Here is a 24,586-nt window from a genome sequence, read left to right as displayed (position 1 = left end):
GGGGACAGGCTCGGCACCTATCTTCTCTTCCGTGTTGATAGAATTTTAAATAAGGCTGTACAAATGTAGCATAATGAGAGAAATGAGAGGCACGGGGATGCAGAAGGGTAGCCTGAGGCAGGGTCCTTACATGGGAGTCAGCTTCAGACTGTCCAGCCTATCGCTATAGTGTTCTTAATGAAAATTGTTCTTTAGCAGAAAAGAAATGTGAATAGGACATACTCCTGACATAAGTTAGACAATTATTAAGAAATAGTTCTGGGAGTTGTGGTGCCTACCTATAACCCTAGGTAGGTATAGGAGGTATAGGTATGTAGGCTGCAGAAGAAGGGTCACAGTTCAAGCCAGCCTCGATTACATGGTGAAATTCCATCCAACAAAATGGATGAGCTAGGTGGTCAGTGTTTAAGAGCATATTATGGCTGCTCTTACAGAAAACCTGGGCATAATTCCCAGCACCACATGGCAACTCGGCACTGTCTGACCCCTCCAGTTGCAGGGTCCAGATAACTCTCAAAACTCTGGGCCCAAAGGAAGTATACAGATATGCAGGCAAAACACCCATACTTGTTAAATAAATAAATACAGTTAAGTAAGTTAATTTAAAAAAAACTTATAATGAAGCCAGAAAATGGCAACAAAGAATGAAATATTGGGCTGGGGATGTGGCTCAGGGGTTAAAAGCACCGACTGCTCTTCCAGAGGTCCTGAGTTCAATTCCCAGCCACCACACGGTAGCTCACAACCATCTGGAATGGGATCTGATTCCCTCTTCTGGTGTGTCTGAAGACAGCTACATTGTACTCTCATACATGAAATAAATAATTCTTTTTTTAAAAAAGTAGAATATTATCTAGAAGTTTATAGTAGTCATTCACATATTTGAATGAACTTGTGAACCTAATTTGCTTCAAGGCTCTGATATCAGTTCATTTGATACTGATTGATATTTTCTGAAATTTGCCTTCATATTTTGAATCTTCTAATTCTACTTTTAACTCTTGTATGTGGTTGAGAAAAATAAAATAGGGGTAATATAAAAGTAAGGTGATAGAGTAACTGCGTCATTGAAAAGATCTTTTAGTTCTTATTTATATTGTTATTTTAAAATTCTTGTCATACAAAGCAGAGAAAACTTACAACTTTTTTTTTTAAACCCAAATTAGGGTTCGTTGTCGAAATGCTGGACCTGTAGCTATAGCTGAGAAAAGCATTACTCAGGTTGCAAAAGAATTCATAGTAAGAGGTTATTGTTTAGATTGCAACCAGGTCTTTATGGATGAAGCCAGCACCCAAAGTCACAAGGATTCAGGACACAAAATTACACTTGCGAACTCAGTGGAAGAATCTGTCTTGCTGTATTGCCACATCAGTGAAGGGAGTAGGCCTCCTTGTGATTTACATTTATTCAGTCAACCAAAAATTTCATCACTTAAGCGAATTCTGTCTATTAAAGAGTCCAGTGTGGAGGATTGTGTCATTCCAACAAAGAAAGTGAACCTAGGTGTTGAAAGCCTCGGAGGTCCAACTCGTGTGCAGAAGCCGAGTTCAGCAGTCACAGCCTGGTTTTGTGAATGCAGTCGGCGGTTTCCAAGTGAAGATGCGGTGGAAAAGCATGTGTTCTCGGCAAACACAATGTGTTACAAGTGTGTGGTCTGTGGAAAAGTTTGTGAAGATTCAGGGGTCATGCGTTTACACATGAGCCGGTTTCATGGAGGGGCGCATTTAAATAACTTTCTATTTTGGTGTCGGACGTGCAAAAAGGAGTTAGTAAAGAAAGATGTCATCATGGCTCACGTCACCGAGTTCCATCGTGGGCATAGGTATTTCTATGAGATGGAGGAGGTAGAGGAGGAGGCCATGTCGTCGTCCTCTGCGGAGAGCCATCCCAATGCTGACAGACCGCCTTCCCCCATTGCTGTCGTTGACCCCTGCCCGGCACAGAGTCCCCCCAGGGGCAGGTGGCAGTGCCGCATCTGTGAGGACATGTTCGATTCCCAGGAGGGTGTGAAGCAGCACTGCATGTCCTTGACGAGCCACCGCTTTCACAGATACAGCTGTGCCCACTGCAGAAAGACTTTCCATAAAGTGGAAACTCTGTCCCGGCATTGCCAGGACGAGCATGACAGTGAGGTCAGGATGAAGTACTTCTGTGGGCTGTGTGATCTCATTTTTAACAAGGAAGATGCATTTCTGAGTCACTATAAGGAACAGCACAGCATAGATTATGTGTTTGTGTCAGAAAAAACAAAAACCTCAATTAAAACAGAAGATGATTTTAAAATAGTCGAGACCAGTGATTTATTAAGCTGTGGTTGTCATGAGAGCTACCTCTGTAAAGTCAACAGGAAGGAAGACTACGACCAATGCCTTCAGACCATGCTGGAGAAAGGAAAGCTGTGGTTTCGCTGCAGCGCATGCTCAGCCACAGCACAGAACGCGGCCGACATTCATGCTCACGTCTCTGAAGCGCACAGAAAAGAGAAAAGCGACGAGGAGCAGCCATATGTGATCAAGTGTGGCGTCTGCACCAAAGCATTCCAAAACACCGAGGGCGCTCAGCAGCACTTCCACAGGAAGCACGCCGCCTTCCAGAAGCCCGCCACGACCCATGGCGGAGCCGACAGAAGCAGCACGGGCCAGCTTGCTGCTAGTGTCTCACACACTGAGAAAAACCCGAAACAGGCGAGCCACCAGAAACACCCCGATGTAGAAAGGGGCGCTGAGCACGACGTGCGCTGCCAGAACATAGGTACGGCTGTATAGCAGGGCAGGCTTAGCACACTCACACTTGAATGCGCACGTGTGCCTCTGTGTGTGTGTGTGTGTGTGTGTGTGTGTGTGTGTGTGTACCCACCAGGGAAAGCTGAGTGAGTGCTGACATCAGAAGTATTGCTGATGGCGGCAGCCATGTGCACTTTCAGGGATTTGTGCTTGTGCTATCTTTAAATAATAGAGTAGATCTCTTTATGTTTACAAAGAAATGAGAGTTCTGAGAAATGACAGGTCATAGTACTCTTTCTAAAAGATTTGAGTGTTATTCTGAACCTTAAAATCATATTTCCCTCAAAATATGAATGTTCGTTAAAAAGCAGATTCTTTCCCTTTGTGTGTGAATGTGTTTATGTGCATCTTTGTGTGCTGTGCTTAGTTTTGTGTATGCTAAGCAAACACACTATCTGAATTCCTTTTGTGTCTCTTCAGTCTTGTTCTTGTTTCTTTGTTTTTAATTTAAAAAAGTTGGGTCTTTAGCGATGGCTCAGTGGTTAAGAGCTGGCTGCTCTTCCAGAGGGCCCAGCTTTGATTCTCAGCACCCACACAGCAGCTCACACCTCTCTATAACTCCAGTTTTAGGGGACTTGACACCTTCCCACAGACACACATGCAGGCAAAACACCAAGGAACAGCAAGTAAAAATACATAATTTAAGTCAGTTTTAAAGTTTAAATTTCTGTATGCTTTGCTTCTGCTTTGTTAAGACCAGGTCTCACATTAGCGGAGGCTGGCCTGGAGCTTACTTTGCAGCCAGGATGCTCTAGAAATTGTGCTGGTTCTTCTGCCTCTTGAGTGCTGGCATTACAGTCATGAGACTGTATTTCAATTGTTTAAACAGGAGAAATGGTAAATGTAGTGTATGATGACTTTGTGATAAAGCTTTGTAATAAATAATTGAAACAGTGGCTCCAGGTGGTGGTCACTAGAACTGAGGCGGGGAGTTGAGGCGCGTTCCTCTTTACACTTCCTTTAATTTTTCCCTCCATTTGATTATTAAGTAAATAGAATAGTGCTTTGATTTATTTAAAAGTTTAACTAGTTTTCACTAGATAAAATAAGTCTGTAGACTTTCAGATATTAACCTGGTAAACCGTAGAAGGTAAAGCAGAAACAGTGAGGAAAAAGTTGGCAGATAGAATAAGGTTTCTGAGGTTCTTTTTAAAAATCATTTGTGTTTATAAAGTAGCATTTTGGTAATATCTCAAGTAATAGTTTTCAACATTTGCCATAGTCTGTCCACCTAATGGAGGGCCTGCAGAGCCCTCTGCAGTGGGCCTATACCTAGAATCTCCTGGTGTCAGCTGAGGAACAAGGAGCCCCTTGGTTCTTGCCCCTGCTACAGCACCTGCTGGACTCCACGATGTTTATCTGGTGTAGAGCATCTTCCCCCAGCCTCTCCTGGGGATGCACAGCCACTGCTGGGCCAAGAGCTAGATAGGCTCAGAACTGGCTGGCGGCCTGTGTGGAGGAAGCTGAGGCCGGCAGGCTGGGGCTCTGGTTAGTCTTTGGATCTTTTGTGTGGAGACTACTGTCACACTCTTGGGCTCCCATCTCAGGCTTCGGACTATGGTTGTGTGACACCACACCAGACTACAGACCATTGACTTCACGGTTTGCTCTGTAGCACACATGGGTCTTGATGCTTAGTTATGAGTGTTCAGTGAGAAAGCATTATCTCTTTCTTGGTCTCATTAATTCTAGTTCCAAAAAAGTTCAACAGTGGCCCCAGTGTTTTATGTTCTTTTATGTACTTTTCTTTCAGTTTTCTCATTCCTTTGGGGGAATGTGCATCTAAATCTAAGGTTTTTAAGAACCTGAAGATGTAACATGGCTTGGAAATAGGAGCATGTTGTGGGAAATATTTAAAAAAGAACCCGCCACGTTCCTGTGCATACCATAGCTGCAAGGCAAGCAACCAGCAGACTGCAGAGCTCAGGCAGGCTTCAGGTCTCCTTGCCTGGGAGCTGTTCCTGATGGTTTCTAACACTGTGTCCCTAGCTCCTGGTCCACCGGCCCGCCCTCTTCCCAGCCCCACCCCCACCCACTTCCGCTCCATTCCAGGTAGAAACAGGACTCTTAATGCTTAGTTGGCCAATTAGATTTATGTATATTATAATCACAATTACAAGATGCCAATACGGTAAAAGCCTTAGCCCAATAGTTTGAACCTTATGAAACACACAGAAAAAACGTCTGAAACCATTTCTCCGACCTCGAGCCTTCCTCCCCATCGACGTCAGCCTTAAAGGCCTGGGACAAAGTAGCAGAATCAGGGAAAAGACTTGAACCATTTACGCAAGTCATACAAGGTCCACAAGAAACCTTTCCTGAATTTTTACAAAGGCCAACCTCAGCTGAGGAAAGGAGGATTTCAGATTCCGCAGCAAGGAAGGAACTGTGATCATGATATACATAAATGTAATTGGCCGGGATATACCGTTATAACCCGTCAGTGTTACTTTTAAGGAGCAGTTGCCCTTGCCTGGTGCAGGAGACCTGAGGGCCTGCGTGAGCTCTGCGGTCTGCTGGTTGCTTGCCTCACCACCGTCTTGGCAGGCATGGGAACTTGGCGAGTTCTTTTTTAAATAGTTCCTGTAACAGGAGCGGATGGTGGTAATACATTGAAGAGGCCTCTCTTAGTCCTAGTAGATACTATTCATTTAAAAATATTCCAAGGCTTTGCATGGAAACCACTAGAAGCAGTAAGGCCTTATCATGGTGGAAAAGCTTGAAAGTGGGGTTGCATAAGAAGGGAAGTATGGGAGATGGAAGGAGAACTGAGGGAACCGAGAGAGTCTGCCAGCACCTGTTTCCAGCACCCGTGGGATCAGGCTTTGAAGTTCCCTTAGTCTCTTGGATGTTTGATCCTCAAGCCAGAGAGCTGCTAATAAACCCATCCAGATTTATTAGTGAAAAGCAGATTCTCATGACAAAGAGCATTCTTGGTAAATAACCTTGAAAATTATGTCTGCCTGGCTGCCCTCAAACCGTGGTCTTCCACCCTGCTTCAGCCGTGTTGGGTTCAGGTGTGTGCTTTACCTTGTACTTTGTTTGCTTTACACATTCCCTTTGAACCTTCCAGATGGAACATTAGGACCTCATTTGAAGGTTGTAACTGTGCATTGTATTAGTCTACCAGGTTATTTTTGTGTCTGTGTTGGCATAAGTTCACAAGTCTTTTCATGCACACTGAATATTTATGGATAGTGAAATTTTATTTAGTTTTAAAATTTGAACTTCTATTTGCCCTAGTACTTTAATTTGTTAAAAATAACTATTTTCAATAAAAAATTTTTATGACTCTTTAAAAAGAAAACCTTAGCCAGTTATGGTAGTGCATGCCTGCAGTCTAGGCACCAGGATGTGAAGGCAGAAGAGGCGTAAGTTCAAGGCCAGCCTTGATAGATAGCAGAGTGAACTTAAGTCCATTCTGGGCTTAAAAAGATCCTGTCTCAAATCAAAACACAAAGGCCTCACAGCCAAGGGAAGAGAGAGATGGTCACGTGTGGAGTGTCCTAAATACTACCTGGCTTAAGTAGAAACGGTTCTGAAAGATTGGATTCCTTGACAAAGTTTCAGCAGAGATGGGCAGTAGGAACAATGAGCAGTTTTGCATATATCTTTTACGATTCTTACTGCATTCATATTAATGGGTTTTTTTGTTGTTGTTTTTCTTAGAGGAGGAAGTTGAGCTTCCAGACGTGGACTACCTGCGAACCATGACTCATATAGTCTTTGTAGATTTTGATAACTGGTCGAACTTTTTTGGTCATCTACCTGGGCATCTTAATCAAGGAACATTTATTTGGGGCTTTCAAGGTATGGTTAAGAAGGAAAGAATTGGGGGTGCCTCTTCTGAGAACGTGATTCACTTAAAAAGTATCCTTTGAGCCTTCCCGAATAGAATATGAGAACACAGAGTCTGATTACTGTGCACTACTCTGCTAGGTTCCTTGTTTACATTTATTTTACCTCTTCTGTGTGTGGAGGTCGGAGAACAATCTGGGAATGATTCTCTTCCTACATTATGTAGGTTTCAGGGGTCATTCTTAGGCCATTAGCCTTGGTGACAAGCACCTTTAAAAACAAAATTTAAGGAAGCAGGCTGGGAAGCTTGTGTTTGTTACAGGGTCACTAGAAAGCAGAGTTAACTCTTGAACTGTGTTCTCGTAGCTATGGGGGTATCATGATTTTCAGTATGCTGTAGTCGCCTCTTTAGTTCATTGTTGCTGTTTATGAAGTACCACCTCACTACATACTTCTGTAAACCACCAGCCAGACTTTGGGAAAGAAGTCTGTGATTTACTGAGGTTTAGTGTAGTATCTGATGCATTATTAGAGGAAATAGCTTAAAAAGGTAAGGATTGGCATTAAAGATGAAACTTACTGATCTGGATAAGTTAGCCAGTCTAATGTTTTATTATGTCTAGTTCTGCTGTCATACTTTCTAATTTTTAAAAATTCTTGATAATATCATGTATGTGTGTGCATGTGTGCATGTATATACATACACATGTATAGTCATGTTCACCCCCATTGCGATCTCATGTCTCCCCTGAACTCCTTCTTCACAGAATTTCCTCCTTCTGTTTTCATGTCTGTCTCTTGCTGGCATGAGTGTGAGTGAGAGGTTGTTTAGTATTAGCACTGACTACAGCACTAAAGCCAGTGACTGTCTCCAGCAGCTGTGAGCTCGTCACCCATCCATTGTGGAAGGTGGATGGGCCCACCTTGTGCAAGTCATCACAGTGCCATCCATTGTGGAAGGTGGACGGGCCCACCTTGTGCAAGTCATCACAGTTGCTTGAGTTCACAGTTGTGGTGGCCGTGCCATACCCTGAGGATTCAGCGCCTCTTACGTTTTTCTGCTCCCTCTTTCATTGGTCCCTGGGCGTTGGAGGGAGTTAGGACTGAGCATTCAACAGCAGTTACTGCAGCACCCTGACTTCTCAAGAGTCTAATTTGGCTTTTGCCCACGCAAGAGAATTCTGCCTGCGGAGGACGGAGAGCAAGAGCAGCACTACTGTGGACACAAGCATAAGTGTCAGAATGTGTGCTCATTTGTTCTCAGCACCTGCCTTGGAATTTATGTAGCATGACACCATTTGAAGAATGGTCACTCTCCTTATGAGCTTCCAAGAAAAGTTATTTTTTATGCATATGTGTGTTTTGCCTTTTTGGATGCTGTGCCCATGCTGCTAGTGCTCATGGAGATGTATCAGATTCCCTGGACGAGTTCTAGACTGTTGTGAGCTACCTGTGGGCCCTGGGAATCAAACCCCTGTTCTCTGGAAGAGCAGCCAGTACACTCAACCATGGAGACATCTCTCCACCCCTCACCCTGTGAACTTCTACATGTGTAGGCAGATTAAAGGAAGTCAGTGTCTGTTCCCAAGATTGCAATGCGCCACGATGGCGATGCCTCTTCCAGGACTGAGACAGTATGTGCTGTAGCTGTAGGCTTTGTTAGCTGACCTCTTGGTCATCCTGTCTCCACCCTGCATGTGCGTGACCCACCAGGCCTGGTTTATGGGCTGCTAGAGTCGGCCCCAGGCTCTGTGTCCTAGGCATCTGCTCTGAGTGAGTCAGATCTGTTGGCCAGTTGTCTGTCACACGTGTAATTTAGTACTCTCAAGAAGAAAAACAGAGGCTCCGGTTTACTGTGATAAGGTCTCAGTTGCTTTGTTCCTTGCCTGACTATTGTTTATGTTGTTTTCTAAAATGAATAGGGGGAAACACCAATTGGAAGCCTCCTCTCAGCTGTAAGGTCTATAATTACTTGAACAGGATTGGATGCTTCTTTCTTCATCCTCGCTGTAGTAAAAGAAAAGATGCTGCTGATTTTGCCATATGTATGCATGTAAGTACGGGTTTACTGAAGACCTGATGCATTTGGGTGTTTTGGATTTTTAACACAAGCTTATGTTAGTCAAGATGATCCTGTACTTGCTATGTGTAATATACTTTTACATTTAATATCTGAAATTGAGAGGCACTGGATTAATCACTGTTATGCTAGACGGAATTTGCATTTACATCTGTCTCCACCAGTCACCTAGTGAAACTACTGAGGCAGGACTCACTTTATATTACGTCTTCTGTGTGGCGTTTCTGTGTCACTCAGATCATGTGAGTGAATGCTTCTGCAAATGTGTCACCTCTGCTTCAGCCTCAGGAGATTCCTTCTTCCTTTGATTGAGTCATCCAGTTCACCTGAGTATGTTCCTGTGAGGGCTGAAGGAGGTGGCCGTTAGGTCCCCTCCATGCAGGCTCCTTGGTGCTTGTCGGTCGCTTGCTGCCCTTTGCTGCCTCAGTCGGCTGTCCTGTAATTGTTGATGTCTTACTTTTGACTTTTGATTGCCATGTGTCAACTATGAAGGCTGGCTAGAGACTCAGTACCATTCTAGATATGTGCTCCTTGTGAAGTAGATGTTACTGGATTTAAACCCTTGCAGAGTTCTTACAATGTGCTGTTTGTTCCAACTTAGGCTGGCCGTCTAGATGAACAACTGCCCAAACAAATTCCTTTCACCATCCTCTCGGGAGACCAGGGCTTTCTGGAGCTAGAGAATCAATTTAAGAAGACCCAGAGGCCAGCTCATATACTGAACCCTCACCACTTAGAGGGAGACATGATGTGTGCCTTGTTAAATAGCATATCTGATACTACCAAAGGTATGCAGCTGCCGTCACAGTGCAAACCACCCAAGAGGAGGAGATTTCACTGCTGAGAAAACCAATAAACTGCTGTCTGCTAGTGAACTGCTGTCGCTTCCTAAGCCTTTGTGCTCTCATCCGCCTGTCTTGCTTGTCCTTTCTTCTATACTTACATCTTGTTTGTTTGCTTTGAACAGGATCTGTTATAGCCCAGGCTAGCCTTGAACTTCTGTCTGGAAGAAGCTGATATAGCAGAGGCTAGCCTTGAACACCTAATCCTCCTGTCTCTCGCTCCCAAGTGCTGAAAATCTAGCCTGATGCCATCATACCTGGTATTCCTTTCATTCTTTAGTGTTTCAGAATGAGGATTAATCACACTAATTTTCCACAGCCTTTTTTTATTCTAATAGATAAAATCAGCTTCCACTTGTATAAAATATGTACTAATGTCATAAAACATATTAAAGCTCAAATTCAGATTTTTAGAAAGTGGAGCATATAGTCTGCCACCTGAATACATTCAGTTTTGTCCAAAAAAAGAGATGTTAATAGATAAACAAGAAAGCAATACCCAGAAGAAAGGTGTGTTTAAGAGGTCGGCTCTGACACAGCGGCAGCTGGTGAGCCTGTGAGTCCTGGGGAGGAGCTGGGGGCCTCCTGCGCAATTGCTCTGCTTCCTGCCGATCCGTCCACCTCGGAGTTTGCCCACGGTTAGCAGTTCCGTTTCACTGCCCAGTATTTGAAAAAGAAAGTAGTTTGGGTTTTCCTAATTTCTGACATGAAAGAAGAGACTATAAGAATAATATTTAAATGTTCTAATATACAGCTGTAGTGAGTCACACTTGGTCCTTCTAGCAGTTTAGAGACTGAAGCAGGAGGATAACTATCAGCTGTAGGACACCATGGGCTCTGGTTATAAAGTGAGACTCTGTTTATAAAGGTAACCCTCCCCCTCCAAAAAAAAGACCCTAATAATGAGACACATGAGACCTGTCTCAAATTTAAAAAAAAAATGATTTGAAGATTTTAGCGGATAGCCTCAGTGACAGGAAGCTAGCTACTTCTCAGAGTGTTATTAGATGGCTTAGCATTTCTCAATTCTGTTTTCTTTTATTATATATGAACCTATATTTTTAGTAAAAACTCACAATGAAGAATGTGACTCTGATCAGCAATTACAATGGATTTGTTTCTACAAATTATGATTTTATTCACCCTCCTGCTCCCTTTTTGATTTTTAAAATAGTCTCTTACGGCGCATGGCTTTGAGACCCAGGTACCCTCGCCTCCCCCTCTGAAGTACAGGATGCAGGGCCATGCGCCACCAGGCTTAGCACTCAGCTGGAGCTTAGGCGCCGTGGCACAGGTGGCACATGGCTATTCGCCACCCCAGGGAGGCAGAGCCAAAGAGAATTGGGAGTTCTCAGCCAGCTGTGACAAAAGGTCACAGTGTTCACACAAGATTGTGAAGGAAAGTGAATTCTTTCCTGTTGTACCATGCCTCAGTTCTGAATATTTTCACCTACTCTGTAATTTTTTATTTTCATCACTTAATCAGAGATGCCCCACGGGCCTGTTTTAGTCCTTTTGTGTTTCATTCAGAAATCTTTAATGCAAGTTTCATGTTTCAGAGATGAACATAAGACTTGTCACCTAAGTTTTCAGTAAAATGGCTTTTATTGAGGGCATACTGTTTTACAACCAACATGCTGAAATTTTTTTATAGCCTTGTTCAAACATTTAGAATTTAGACACATTTAAATAATGTCTGATGTTTTTCATCACCCCCCCCCTTTTTTATATGCTATGGGTTAGATTATAAATTTTTAGGGGTGAGGAAGCAGTGATTTAGGAAGACTCTGTTACCTACCCATGGTCTCTGCTTGTCTTCTAATCAGTACCATCCTGCTTGTTAGAAAGCAGACTCCATAGAGGTATAGAGGTGGGATCTCTACTCACCCACATGCACTGTACACTAGTGGCTCTCGCCCGCCATGTGCTTTAAGAGTGAGGAGGAGATGTGTTTTGCTACAGAGCAGAGATGCTGCATTTTGTTTACATAAAGGTATAGATTAGATTTTCTCTTTTTGAATCGATAACTAAGAATTTTTGTTTATTTTTTCAGAAGATAAAAACTAGTGGTGAGAGTTCTAGTGCCTCAAAAAATAAAGTAGACCTGATGCTGAACACAGTCAGGAAAAGCATCAGCGTAGTAAATGCCCTAGCATCTCAGATCATATGTACGTAGCCTGCAGCTCTGAGCAGTGCAGTAGCCGCCCTGCCTGGCTGGCCACCACCTTACCTCTCTGTGGACCAGTGTCCGCTCTTGAGAATGAGAAGCAATGAGAAAGAGTTTGCCACAGATAATTGTTACCGGATACTTTGTAAACAGTCTGCTGTGTGGACTGACCTCAGACACTGCTGTGCGCATTTGGCTGTGGCGTTACTTTAAATGGGTAAGATCAGAGTATTAAGTGTAATTTGTGTCTGTAGAGCCAAAGATTCAGAGGCTTTGAAATCCGCCTTAAAACATGGATATCAAAGTTGCCCTGTGCAGTAAACATCCAGACCATCGAGGCAGTGTCATGCCCAAGGAATAGGCGTTACATTAAACAATTTTTGAGGTAAGTCAGATGGCCAGTCTGCCTCTTGCCTCCGAGTCTTTATACAAGTTATTTCTATTCAGAGGGCTGAAAGTAGAAGAGTGGTAATGATATTCTCAATTTGTACGGCCCGGTTGGTTGAGGCAGAAGAACCTGCTCTGCAAAGGTATGCCACACTTGGTTCAGACCGGCAGCTGCACTGCACGCAGTAGGACCTCCACCAGGAGGTGAAGCCCCGGGCTTGGTCTGGACTTCATACTGTAGGAACAGAACCTGTTGATACATCTTTTTTCTTTTGTAGTTTTGTTGTTGTGTTGTTCATTGGTTTTTCTTTTTTCCTCTCCCTTTGTTCTCTTTTAAAACAAAACTTCATTGCACCTCCTTACCTGTTTGCCCCATGAAGGTCGCAGAGCCGTCTTCCCTCTCCCTTCTCTGTCCTTAACGTCCATACTCCAGAGGCTGGATTTTGTTTTCAAAACTAAATAAAATGTTTCTCCAAGACGTTACTTTAAGTATTTAAAGCAATATGTTTAAATAGCGAACAAATTTCTGCAAAAACATATAATGAAATACAAAAATTTAATTACTCAAATTATTAGTAAAATCTTAATTTTTTGTATTTTTGTGTGTTTGCAAAAGTAAGTACTAGCTATGTTTAGTATTTTGACCTTAATTCAGTCCCTATTACATATTTGTGTGCTATGCATGTCTTTTTTACATACAGTTATATATTGACACATTGATACATGTTCATTTAAATTTTGTTTTAAAGTGATTAGCTGAATAAATAACAAGCCACTGGTTATACCAGATTTGATCCCCCTTCTCCCCCAATACCTGGTCAATTATTACAGTTTATAGAACCTGGAGGTTCATTATGAAAGCCATTTTGACACTGGGTGACTTGGTGCCCTGTGTTGCCATTGTCAGTTAAAGCTTTTGACTGCCCCTTTTAGCGATGAGTGCCTCTGGTTTGAAAATACAGTCATTAACAACAAGCCCTGCTGGGCTAGCAGCGGACACCACTGCATAAGCTTGGTATGAGAAAAATCTTTGAAAGTACGATCATTTGGCTAAGCATGGTGGTTCACACCTGGGGCAGGAGTTTGAAGCTGCATATGAAATGCAGGGCATGGGGTTTTCAGAGCTGTCTTTGCATTTCTGTCTTACAGAGTGTGACAGCGATGACAGCTCAGGCATGAAAGGCTCTCCAGCAGAGGGACTCAGGGCCACCGAGGGTAAGAGCGCATGCTTCCCCGCCACCCCAGGGTGTGGTGTCGGCTTTAACTCTTTGCCTTCACTGTCCCAGTATTATGTCTTCTACAAATGCTTCCTTCCGTAGGACGATTGAAAAGGAGACCTAGTTGTCAAAAACTGGATTGCAACCTTTATTCAAAAACCTATGACTGATTCCAGGATATGCCCATCAAAATTGTGAATTTTAATTACCCATATTTTGGGATGCTTGAGTTTTGTGAGTTTCTGTCTACCCTGGTCAATCTGCATTGTGTGAACTGGGTATATTTCAGAACCTCCCCTATTTTGTTATTTTTGCAATCCATTTTATAGTTAGAGCGTTGAATGTTTTTATGGTTCTTACTTTAGGGAAAGAATTATTGTTAAAAATTTCAAGTAACATGCTGGAGCCATAGCTCAGTTGGTAAAGTGCTTGCCCACTGTGCTGCATATGAAGCCAGATGTGGAGGTTAGCAGAGACAGGAGAATCAGACAGTTAAGGTCATCCTTGGTATCTAGTAATCTGGAAACTATTCTGGGTTACATGAGACTCTGTGTCAAACATTTAACAAATTAAAGACTCCAGAAGACGATCCCTAAAATTTTTCACTAGTAAATTATTATTTTTTGGCGGGGGGGGGGGGGGGGGGGGGGTTGGATTTGGTTTTTTTGAGACAGGGTTTCTCTGTATAGCCCTGGCTGTCCTGGAACTTACTCTGTAGACCAGGCTGGTCTCGAACTCAGAAATCTGCCTGCCTCTGCCTCCCAGAATGCTGGGATTGCAGGTGTGTGCCACCACCGCCCGGCTCACTAGTAAAATTTGAAATGCCAGCATTATGTCCGTGGACAATCAAAGGGGCGAGACAGTGTGATTTGTTTCCTGATGATGCCTTCTGTCCAGTATTCATCCCACAGTGTCCCCTGCCAATGCAGGATCCGATCCCTCCTCTTTCCTCTCATCACCTTTCTTTCCCTGGCCTCCACACTAGTGGTTCTCTCCTTTCCTGATGCTGCCACCATTTAATGCGTATGATTCCTCATGTTGTGATGACATCCAACCATAAGCTACTCCTTAGCTGTAATTTTGCTACTCTTATGAATTGTAAACACCGAGGCTCTTAGTCAGGCAGCCCCTGTGGAAGGGGCGTGTGGCACCCATCCGGTCATGACCCACAGGCTGAGAACTGCTACACTACACCATAAACAGTTCAGATGTCATCGCTGTTTGATTTACTGCTGTTGCTTTTGTCTTGTTTGGCTGAGATTGCTGCCTTTTACTCTAGGCAACCTTGCACTCACAGTCTTACTGCTTCAGCCTCCCTAACAGCTGAGAGGGCAGGTGAACACCATATACACAGATAGCTTTCTCTGGCTTTGAGCAGGGCTAGAGCTGCCATCTGTAGGGAGCTGCCACTGTAGCTTCCCAGGCGCACTGGAAACCGCTGTCTTCTCATCCCTCTGAGCTCCTGGATGGTGATGCTAAGGTCGTGCTTGTTTGTCTCTGCTTCACCAGAACCTAGCACAGCATGGGCAGTAATGACCACTTGTTGGATAGAAGAACTTACAGTAAGAACTTCAAGGTGTGTTAGATCCTCCAGGGCTTGTCTTCCTGCTCCTGGATAATTGCCACAACCTGTTTGAGACAAACTCAAAAAGTTAAGAATCCTTTTAAATTAATGTCTTCATCTTTCCCAACACTGTGTTTGACAGATGGTGTCAAAGGCAGGTAAATTTGCTTGTGGCTTTTGCTTTTGCTTTGTTGGGGTGAGCTAAGCTTTTCCCTGCTGTGTTGGTCGCTCTCTGTGAACCAGGATCAAATTCTGGCCACCCACACAGCCACACAGCATGCAATGGCTATGCAAACACTGCATCCAGTTGCCTGTTAGAGACTAATAGTGGGCAGGCCCTTCCTGCAAACTCTGCATCCAGTTGCCTGCGTTAGAGGCTATCTAATAGTCTCTAACTATTAGTCCCTTCCTGCACAGTTTGGTGTTTCTCTTCTTTTGCTGTTGATGGTGCTGGAGTGATAGAATGACGACCTCTGGGAATCAAGTGTTACCTTTTCCATTCTTGATACAGACACAGTAGGCAGTTAGTCACTTGATTTTTACAAACTAGTTTTGGAAAAACTATATTCCTAATGTGACCATTGGGTTTTTTTTGGACTGGTTTTTGACAGAAATTTTCCCAAATTCCAGAAACCTAAAGCCCACCTCTCCCTGGCACAGCTAGACTCCCTCCAGCTAGCCAGGTGTATGTCAAGCCTGTAGATCATTACTAAGTTAGTGGTGAAAGTTTCTTATGTGCTTTCCGAGTTTACATCCTGTCCAGGCACATGCATGGCTTTATAAACCCTTCTTACACCAGTCACTTTTGGGCGCCCTAATTTCCCAAAGAGACCCTGTTACTGAGTTTTCTTCCCAGGATTTAATGGTTGATTGTATGAGCAAAAACAATATCTTGTTGCAGTCTGTTTTGGGGTATCATTTCTGGCTTACAGCACGTCCCCCTGGCCCCAGAGCACGCTACATGCTTTGTCCTGAGGCTCTAAATTAGGGAAGCAGATGGATGGCTGCTCTCCATTAACATTTCAGGTAGCCATAGGTTAAAATAGTCCAACTAATTTGTAAGGTCTGCTGTGCTTTTTCTGAAATCTGGGTCCAGGATCCCATATTGAGAGCAGAGGCTGCTGTCTACCTAACAGTATTCCTGCTAGTCAGGGCACGGCTCGTGAGGATGGCAGTAAAAACCCCACAGTGCTCTCCTGTTCTTTAGCTGTCATCTTTCCTTCCTCCCTATTGCACAGTCAGCACTTACTGTTTTCTTACACCCTCAGCTTTCCCTCTGTTGATTTGCTGTGTGTGCGTGCGTGCCTGCGTGCGTGTTGGGGGATGGGAGTGCATCCCTGCATGCATGTGGCGGTCAGAGGACTCCTGTGGACTCCAGAAGGCAAAGCTCAGGCCATCAAGTGCCCACCACACCCACCAAGCCACCTCTCTGGGCCTCCCTTGGGACTTCTCCCTGTGTGTGTGTGTGTGTGTGTGTGTGTGTGTGTATGTGTGGTACTTTCCTATTTCATGGCTCTTCTTCCTTTTCACCCTCAGTCTACCCAGTCTGCAGTGCTGGCAGAGCAGAGCCTTAGCTGTTGATTCCCGAAGGTATTGTATGTGGCCTTCGGAGAGGAGTCTGGAGTCATCTTTTTAAATTTCTTTTTATGCATATTAGTGTTTTGTCTGTGCACCACTTGCATGCCCGGTGCCTGCAGATGCTACAAGAGTGTTTCAGATCCCCTGGAACTGGACCTGAGGTACTGGGAATGGAACCTGGATCCTCTGGAAGATCAGTCAGTGCTCTTAACCTCTGAGCTATCTTTAGTTCCAGAGTCCAGCCATCTTATATATACATAGATTGAAAAGGCAAAGCAATAAAGCTGTGAAGTTGACCCTGTGTCTGCAATTTTTTTCTTTCAGGGGTCAACTTTGTCTTGTTTCTACCTTTTCATGGCTTTCTGCTGCCTTGCAGGACTCCACTGATGCCTCTTTAAATTTCTATGTTAATAAGAGTCTGTATTAATCACTGTGTAGCCCAGGATGCACCCTGACTCAGGACAAGCCTGCCCCCTCCGTCTCCTGAGTCCTGGGGTGTAGGCATGCGCTTCTGCACCCAGATGACTTCACCTGCTGCCTGGTGCTTTTAACTTGCATAAGTTTGCTGTAGATCAGGGCTTATTTGTCTGTTCTTTTGCTATTCTTTTTATTGTAGTGTTTTGATTATTTGTCATGGGTCTCATTCCATAGGCTGTTCTCAGACATAAGAGCCCCCTGCCTCAGCCTCTTGAATGCTGATGTAGGGCTTTTCTACTATACTTCTACTGGGTTGTATTTACTCAACATTGTTTTAGAGATTCTCTGTAATGTAGGATGCTGTTCTGGTTTTTTTCTAAAATATGCAACATTTTATGTGTCTGCCACAACATCTGCCCATTATTGTTGACATTTGAGTTCTTTGTGTATTTTGACAGAAGTGATTCTCACGCCACACAGGATTCTTGGTGTGGTGTGTGTATGTGTGTGTCTTTGTGTCTCTGTGTCTGTGTATGAATCTTCTTATTTCCAGGAATATGAACCCAGGGCAGGAATTGCTGAGGTTGATTTGACATTATTAAAAACGTTTTCCAATGTGGTGCTGTCAGTTGCCACTAATTGTGACAACATGTCCTGTTTCTGCTTCTGCTGCTCTCAACCCACTGATTGATGAATCATCAAAGGGACTTGTTTGGTTTTGATTTTGTGCCTATGCTGTAGTCTAGGCAAGTCTGCAACTGCTGTGTTATCCAGGCTGGCTTGGAAGCTATGGCAGCCCTGCCTCGGTCTCCTGAGTGGGGTGAGAGGCACGAGCCACCACATGTAGTCATTTGGGCCTTTTATTATTCTTCTAATTCTTCTTCTTCTTCTTTTTTTTTTTTTTTTTGGTTTTTCAAGACAAGGTTTCTCTGTGTAGCCCTGGCTGTCCTGGAACTCACTCTGTAGACCAGGCTGGCCTCGAACTCAGAAATCTGCCTGCCTCTGCCTCCCGAGTGCTGGGATTACAGGCATGTGCCACCACATCCGGCGGACCTTTTATTCTTAACTAAGGTAATTGTGCTGGATGTAGGGCTGGCTGTCAGACGCAGGGCCTCATGCTTCTAGGACTACCACCCCCACCCCTCAGTGAGAAATGTTTCCTAACTACATAAATATTGTCTTTCCGGATGCCCTTTCAAGTATCTTTTTCTATTGGATCATCTTGTCATTTGTGGGTTAAATATCGCCCCTCCTCCACTTTTCCGGGCACTAGTCTCGAGGCAGGCAAATGTCCTCTCCCACTCTGGATTCTGATTGGCTTTTTGCTCATTGAATGGTCTGCCTCCATTTTCTGCTTTTGTTTGTTTTTGTTTTTAAAATGTATGTCTGTGCATCACGAGCATGCCTCATGCCTCTGGAAGTCAGGAGAGTGTCAGGTCCCCTGTTACTGGAGTCATGGATGGTGGTGAGTCCCGGCCAGATCCTTTGAAAGAGCAGCATAATCTCCTAATCACCGAGCGCCCTTCTCCCCTGCCTGGCGGCTTTGCTTGATGAACGTCGTTTCAGTTTACTTCTGTTACTGATCTTTACCATGATCTTGTGAGTTTTTCTTATATCATTAATATGTGTTTCCTTGCATTGTGTTGGCTTTTATAATTATCTCTCTAGTATATCAGGATTTTTTTAATTCCATAAAATAGAGATAAGTCTCTATTTTCCTACACAGCGTATTAGTTGATTTACCTCCATTTACTGAAGAGAGCATTTCCTTGTTACCTTTGTTGTAATCAGTTGCTGGTATGTGCATGGTTCTATGTCTGAGGCGGCGTTTTTGTCCTTTCGCTCAGCATCAGTAACACCACCTTCTTACTGTAAGTTTATATTTAAGTCTTAGAAAAGCCCATGATAGTCCTGCCCGCCTGATCTTAGCCTAAGCTTGGCCCAGTTGGAACACAGTGTGAGATGGTGAGATGCATCCTGTTCACTGCTGTACCCCCCCCCCAGCCCCCCTGTGTGAGTGCGAGTGTGCGAAAGCCGGAGGGCACTGTCCCATGGTCTTGTGTTTAATGTTTAGGAGACGGTGTCTTGCTGATCTGAGCTAAACTTGCCTTTTGGCTACACTGTCATTCTGTCTGCTTCCCAGTGCAAGGGCTGCACACTCATCCCATCATGCCCTCATTCTATATGGGTGTGGGGACGTCATCTCATCCTCATGCCTGTCACCGTAACATTACTCACCGAATCATCTCCTTGCCTCGAATTCAGTTAATAAAATAAATATTAGTCTCTCTCTCTCTCTCTCTCTCTCTCTCTCTCTCTCTCTCTCTCACACACACACACACACACACACCTTAGATGCCATGTGGCAGAGAGCTTCATTCTGGCTTAGATGCTACAAATCTAAGCTAATTTTCCCTGAGCTTTATTGAGGTGTGGTTGACAAGTAGAAAGCAAATTTAATAGTCGTTTCATTGTATGACCTTGCTGTTTCTCCCTCCCTCCCTTCCTCATTACCTCCCTTCACCCACCTCGTTCCTTTTGTGTGTTAAGACAGGATCAGTAGCCTTGGCTCGCCTGGGACATGCTGTGTAACCAGACTGGTCCTAAACTCAAGAGATCTGCCTATTTTTATTGGCTCGCTCTTTGTTGTCACCCCAACTCCACCAGATGGGGGGATGATATCTCACTGGTGTAGCCCTGGCTGCTGCGTCCCACAGAGCTCCTCCTGTCTCTGCCTCTCAAGGGCTGGTGTTAACGGCTTATGCCACTACATTTGGATTCTGTTTCTATAGGGTTGTATTTTCTTTAGTGTGTGTGTGTATGTATGTATGTATTATGTATGTATGCATGCATGTATGTATGTATGTGTGCCACTGCATGTGCCCCTGGAGGCCAAAGGACAGTTTGGGGTTGTTGCTTCTCTCCTACCGTGTGGGTCCAGGGAGTTGAGCTCTTGTCACCAGGCTTGGGGTCAGGTGCCTTAGCTCCTGAGCCATCCCACAGACCACTGTCTCTGTTTCTTGTGTGTATCATCCTGAATCTCTTAGGAAATACAGGTATTGGCCAGTGTTGAAGTAAGTAACATGTAAGTGCTATTTCAGAATACTCAGACCGTGTTCAGGAACTGTAGAGCATTGTCAGTTTGCTGCTTGGAAAGAAATGTGTTTATAAAACTCAGACAGCACACGATTAGCTGTGTGCCCTGTTTTAAAATCTTTTTTTTTTTTAATGCAGATGTGGAATTAGAAGAAGCTATTAGAAGAAGTCTTGAAGAAATGTAATTAAAGATATTACCACACAACATCAAGTGGCCTTGAAGAGACAGACTCAGGAAAATGCATTCTTTGTTTTCTAAAGGAGACTAGAAATCTACTAGGATAAATGTATAAAAAACATGTTTTGTTTTTTTCTATGTTCAGAATCTCATATTTGCTTTGTATTTTGTGCTATTATGTGAAAAATGAGTGGAAGGAACAGAAATATACCAGTGGAAACAAATCATATTCTAATAATGGGTGACACGTTTCTCCAACTACTTAGAGTTCATGCCTTTAGGTTACAGCCATTTTCCAGAAAGAAAAGCGTGTGTAAAGTTGTCTTTCCTTAGCATTGCATCTTTTTCTGTACTTTACAAATGACTGTTTTATTTTTTTAGGAATGAAAATGGATTTAAATAAAAGGTGCCATAAGTAGGATTTTTTTCCAGAAATTCTGTGTGTTATGTGACCCTAATGTATAATATACCTTGGAGATCACTGTTTATGATTATTAGAAGAAAGTGGTGGAATTGATCACAGAATCAGATTCACAGCAGCAAGGTTCCCTGTGTCCCTGTGCAGCCCTGTGCTTGCTCTGGTTACAGTTGCTACAATAAAAACGTCTTTAAAGCAGCTAAAATGAAACCTTTTTTATCCCTTTCAGACTTTTGTATGATTTGGAAGAGCAAAGTATAGAATTAAACTTATTTTACTATAAGTTTTTTTATATTCATGCAAACTTTTTAAATTGTTTTCTGATTTTTTTTGTAAATACTCTTTTAAAGAAATAATGTTAAAGTCTAGTCTATTCAGGAAAATTCTTAACTCTTTAAAACTTGAGCTTCATGCGGACTGTGGTTCTTCATTGAATTACACCTGGGACAGTACGCTTAGTTCTTAGGGGCCGGTGCTTCACTGGGAGTATAAACCTTGTGTCAGTGGAAGAAAAAGCATCTCATTACCTTGATGTGTAGGTTTCATGTTATCTGGGCAGAAATGTCATATAAAACTTTTGAGACATAATTTGTCAACATTAAATATATTTCTCTAGCTGGGCATACCTCTGATTCCAGTACTCAGCCTAAGGCAGGAGGACCACCCTGTGGTGAGAATCTGCCTCAAAAGGACCAAATAACAAATTTCTAAATAGGAAGCTTTTGTTTTTGTTAAAACAGAAAGACATGGCTTATTTGGTCTTTTCTCTGCAGCACTGGATAATTTAGTCTGAAGTCGACTGTCTGGTCTTTTCATGCTCCTTCCTCCAGCTCCCCCGGAGGAGCTAGCGAGCTCTAGCATGGCCTCTGACATCACCATCCTCTTGCACTTTCCGAGGAGGGCTCTACATGGGGGGGGGGGGGTTGTTGTTGTTTTGTTTTCTTTTTTTCTGAGACAGGGTTTCTCTGTGTAACTCTGGCTGTCCTGGAACTAACTTTGTAGACCAGGCTGGCCTCAAAACTCAGAAATCCGCCTGCCTCTGCCTCCCAAGTGCTGGGATTAAAAGTGGGTGCCACCACCGCCTGGCTTTTAGTAGATATTGTAACTTGAGGGTTTGTTATTCATATTGGAAAATCAATCAGACGGTTTATTTTTCTTCTGTTTTTGTTTTCTTGTTTTATTTATGTGAGTACATTGTTGCTGTCTTCAGACACATTAGAATAGGGCATCGCATCCCATTACAGATGATTGTGAGCCACCATGTGGTTGCTGGGAGTTGAACTCAGGACCTCTGGAAGAGCAGTCAGTCAGTGGTTTTAACTGCTGTCTCTCCAGCCCTTTTTTGTTCTTAAGTTGGTGTCACTGTGCACCCCAGGCTGCTTTGGCATTTTATGTTAAGGTATCAAGCAAGGCCATTACAGGTACGCCTCATACCTCAAACACACTGGCAGAAGCTTCCCTGCTAAGTAGCAAGAAGGGCATCCCTGAAAGACGCAGAGCTCACCCAGTGGATGCTGATAGTCTCTTAGGGAGCTTCTGGGCTAAGTGTGGCTCAGCGTGTACACAGCATGCACAGCATGTTGGGCTGTAATAGACAATAGCTGGACATTGTGGTTTAACAAGAAAGGGCTATCTCACTGAGCTTCCTAAGAAGAGGTAAGGTCACGACTGCTCACTAAATGATTTAAAATGTTTCAGAACTGCCTTGTAATCTAGACAGGAGTCATTGATGACAAAGTTGTAGATCACTATCACAGGTGTATTTGTAATATTGATGGTTTTTTTCACTCCATCATTAATTCATCTTTTCACAAGTTATTGTGAATCTACTATGTGACAGCAACTGAAGTACCTGAGATGTGACCGTGATCGTAAGCATCCCTGCTCCTCTACTGCTCAGACAGGGAGAGTAGGCCATATGGACAACATTAGATAATAAGTAATCAGATAAAACCGAAGAAGGGAGGGTAACATACAGGATTGGGACGGAGTTTACCTGCAGCTCTGGGCATCATCAAATGTGGGGCAGCATCTTGCTCTGCAGCCTAGGTTAGCCTCCAGCTTGCTGGGATTACAGATAGGCACCGCTGTGCTCAGCTTGGAAGACATTTTTAACATCCAGGAAAGATCTTGCTGACAGACGAACTTAAGCAAGCTTCGAAGGAGGCTAAGAGAAGCACACAGGATGGCCCCTGATGTCGTCCCATGCTGCCTTGTCTACGCTGATGAGCCACTGGAGGTTTCCGGGAGTTTTCGGTACAGTCTGCTGTGCTTTGAGTACTGTACTGAGGGTACGTGGGAGAGGCAAGCTGTATGCTGAGGGAGCAGATGGGCTCTGCAGTCATCCAGGTGAAGACGGACCAGACGATGGTGTATACTGGTGGAGTCAAGATGGATTCCAAAGGTAGAACTGGTACTGATTAATGGAGCCTATCTAGGATACCAGAGTGAAAGAGCCCGGGGTGATTCTAGGCTAGGTTCCCAGAAATTACCTGTTTTGCTGATTGTGAAGCCAAACTAGGCACAGCCAGGATGTAAAAGACAAAGATTTGCAACCAGCATGAGGCAGGAAGAGCTTGGGAGCCCTTACCAAAGCAAAGCTCTCCACAAACTCAGGAAGCACTGAGGGATTTTTTTAGTTTTCAGGAATCCCATACATATTCATAAAGGAGCATGCCTATTTCAAAGCATGCTCAGTTTAAAGTCGTAATTTATATAAGGAAAGGAGCTTAGACACAACCTTAGACAGGAGTGTATCTGGAGCAATTTAGTCTGGAAATGCTTCCTGGCATGCTCAACTTGTAAGATACTAAAACAAACATATTTGAAGATAACCTACTATTTTAGACTTTCCTACTGCTGTGATAAAACACCATGACTAAGACAATCTGTAAAAGAAACCATTTAATTGAACTTAGATACAAAGGGTCTGAGTTATAGCAGCTGCAGAGACAGGTTCTGAGCACATCAAACGCAAAGAGAGGCAGAGACACACTAGGAATAGCCTGGATTTTTCATTTTTCATTTTTCCTTTTTTTTTCCTTTTTTTTTTTTTTTTTTGAGACAGCCTTGGCTGTCCTGGAACTCACTGTAGTTCCTGCCTCTGCCTCTGCCTCCCAAGTGCTGGGATTAAAAGGGATGTGCCATCACTGCTTGGCTAGCTTGGTCTTTTCAAACCTGCCCATAGTGATACACTTCCTCCAGCAAGGCCACACCTAAACCCTTCCCAGTGACTGAGAACCGAGTGTTCAAGTGCTAGAGAGCACGTCTGCCTGGCCGGCCTAGTTGCCAACCTAACAGGCAGATGCTATACCGTAGAGCTATGGCTGCGGCCCCTTCTGTTTTTCCTTTGACACAGGTGCTTGCGGACGCTACCCAGCCTAGCCTTGAATCCACCGAGGCCCAAGTTACACAACCCTTGTCAGCCTCCAGGGGAGCATTAGACCTGAGACCTGCCCAAGTCCAGGCTTTCGAGACGTCCACAAAATGTTCAGATTTCACGGTTGTGTCGTGAGATGACAGTGTTTAATGAATCCAAGATAATCCACCGTTTATTAGTATTAAGATGAGTTCGGAGTTGGGTGGGACGGCCAGCCATACTTAAGGGGCTTGTCTCTGTTCAGAAATTTCATGGCTTTGGGTTCTGAGTAAAGATGTAAGTGAACTTTGTTTACCATTTTCTGTACCCTGTGCACTGAGAGGACAAAACACAACTTTAAGTAGACGCGGGCTTCATATTCCAGACCTCCTGACCTCTACAGCTCCTGACATAGGAGCCTATTGAATATCATTCGCAGAGGATTTAAACAAGTTATGTGTGAACGTAATAATCCTTTCATTGGAAAGGCGAGACAACACAGATGCACTTGGCTTCTCCTTATTTGGAGCCTGTGGTCCAGGCTTTCCCTGTCCTCTCTGGAGCCCGCCTGGTCACCGGACAGGTCGAGCAAGTAGAGGCTGCCCTGGGGCGTACTGGATTGTCTCCTGCTCTCTCCACATCACGGGCTGCACCCACTTTGTCCTTGCTGTGAATCGTGGGTGCTGGGAGGACCGGCGGAGG

The 24,586-nt window shown here is 43.9% G+C and overlaps 1 protein-coding gene across 2 annotated transcripts in view; it reads left to right on the top strand.

Moving 5' to 3' along the window:
* Znf451 (zinc finger protein 451) overlaps positions 1-20,809 on the top strand; it is a 55,926-nt gene extending 35,117 nt beyond the window's left edge. Inside the window, exons 10-15 of one of the 2 annotated variants that reach the window (XM_052192845.1) lie at positions 1,167-2,752; positions 6,454-6,594; positions 8,505-8,635; positions 9,264-9,450; positions 13,208-13,273; positions 20,069-20,809. In XM_052192845.1, the coding sequence (XP_052048805.1) occupies positions 1,167-2,752; positions 6,454-6,594; positions 8,505-8,635; positions 9,264-9,450; positions 13,208-13,273; positions 20,069-20,115 (2,158 nt within the window). In that variant the 3' untranslated portion in view covers positions 20,116-20,809. The remainder of the gene's footprint in view (positions 1-1,166; positions 2,753-6,453; positions 6,595-8,504; positions 8,636-9,263; positions 9,451-13,207; positions 13,274-20,068) is intronic. The other variant, XM_052192846.1, reaches the window with a different exon arrangement.
* Positions 20,810-24,586: the final 3,777 nt, after the last annotated feature.

This window comes from Apodemus sylvaticus, chromosome 9, assembly GCF_947179515.1.
Source record: "Apodemus sylvaticus chromosome 9, mApoSyl1.1, whole genome shotgun sequence".
Classification (NCBI taxonomy): domain Eukaryota; kingdom Metazoa; phylum Chordata; class Mammalia; order Rodentia; family Muridae; genus Apodemus; species Apodemus sylvaticus.
The sequence above is the reverse complement of the archived record's forward strand: the minus strand, read 5'-3'. Positions and strand labels throughout refer to the sequence as shown.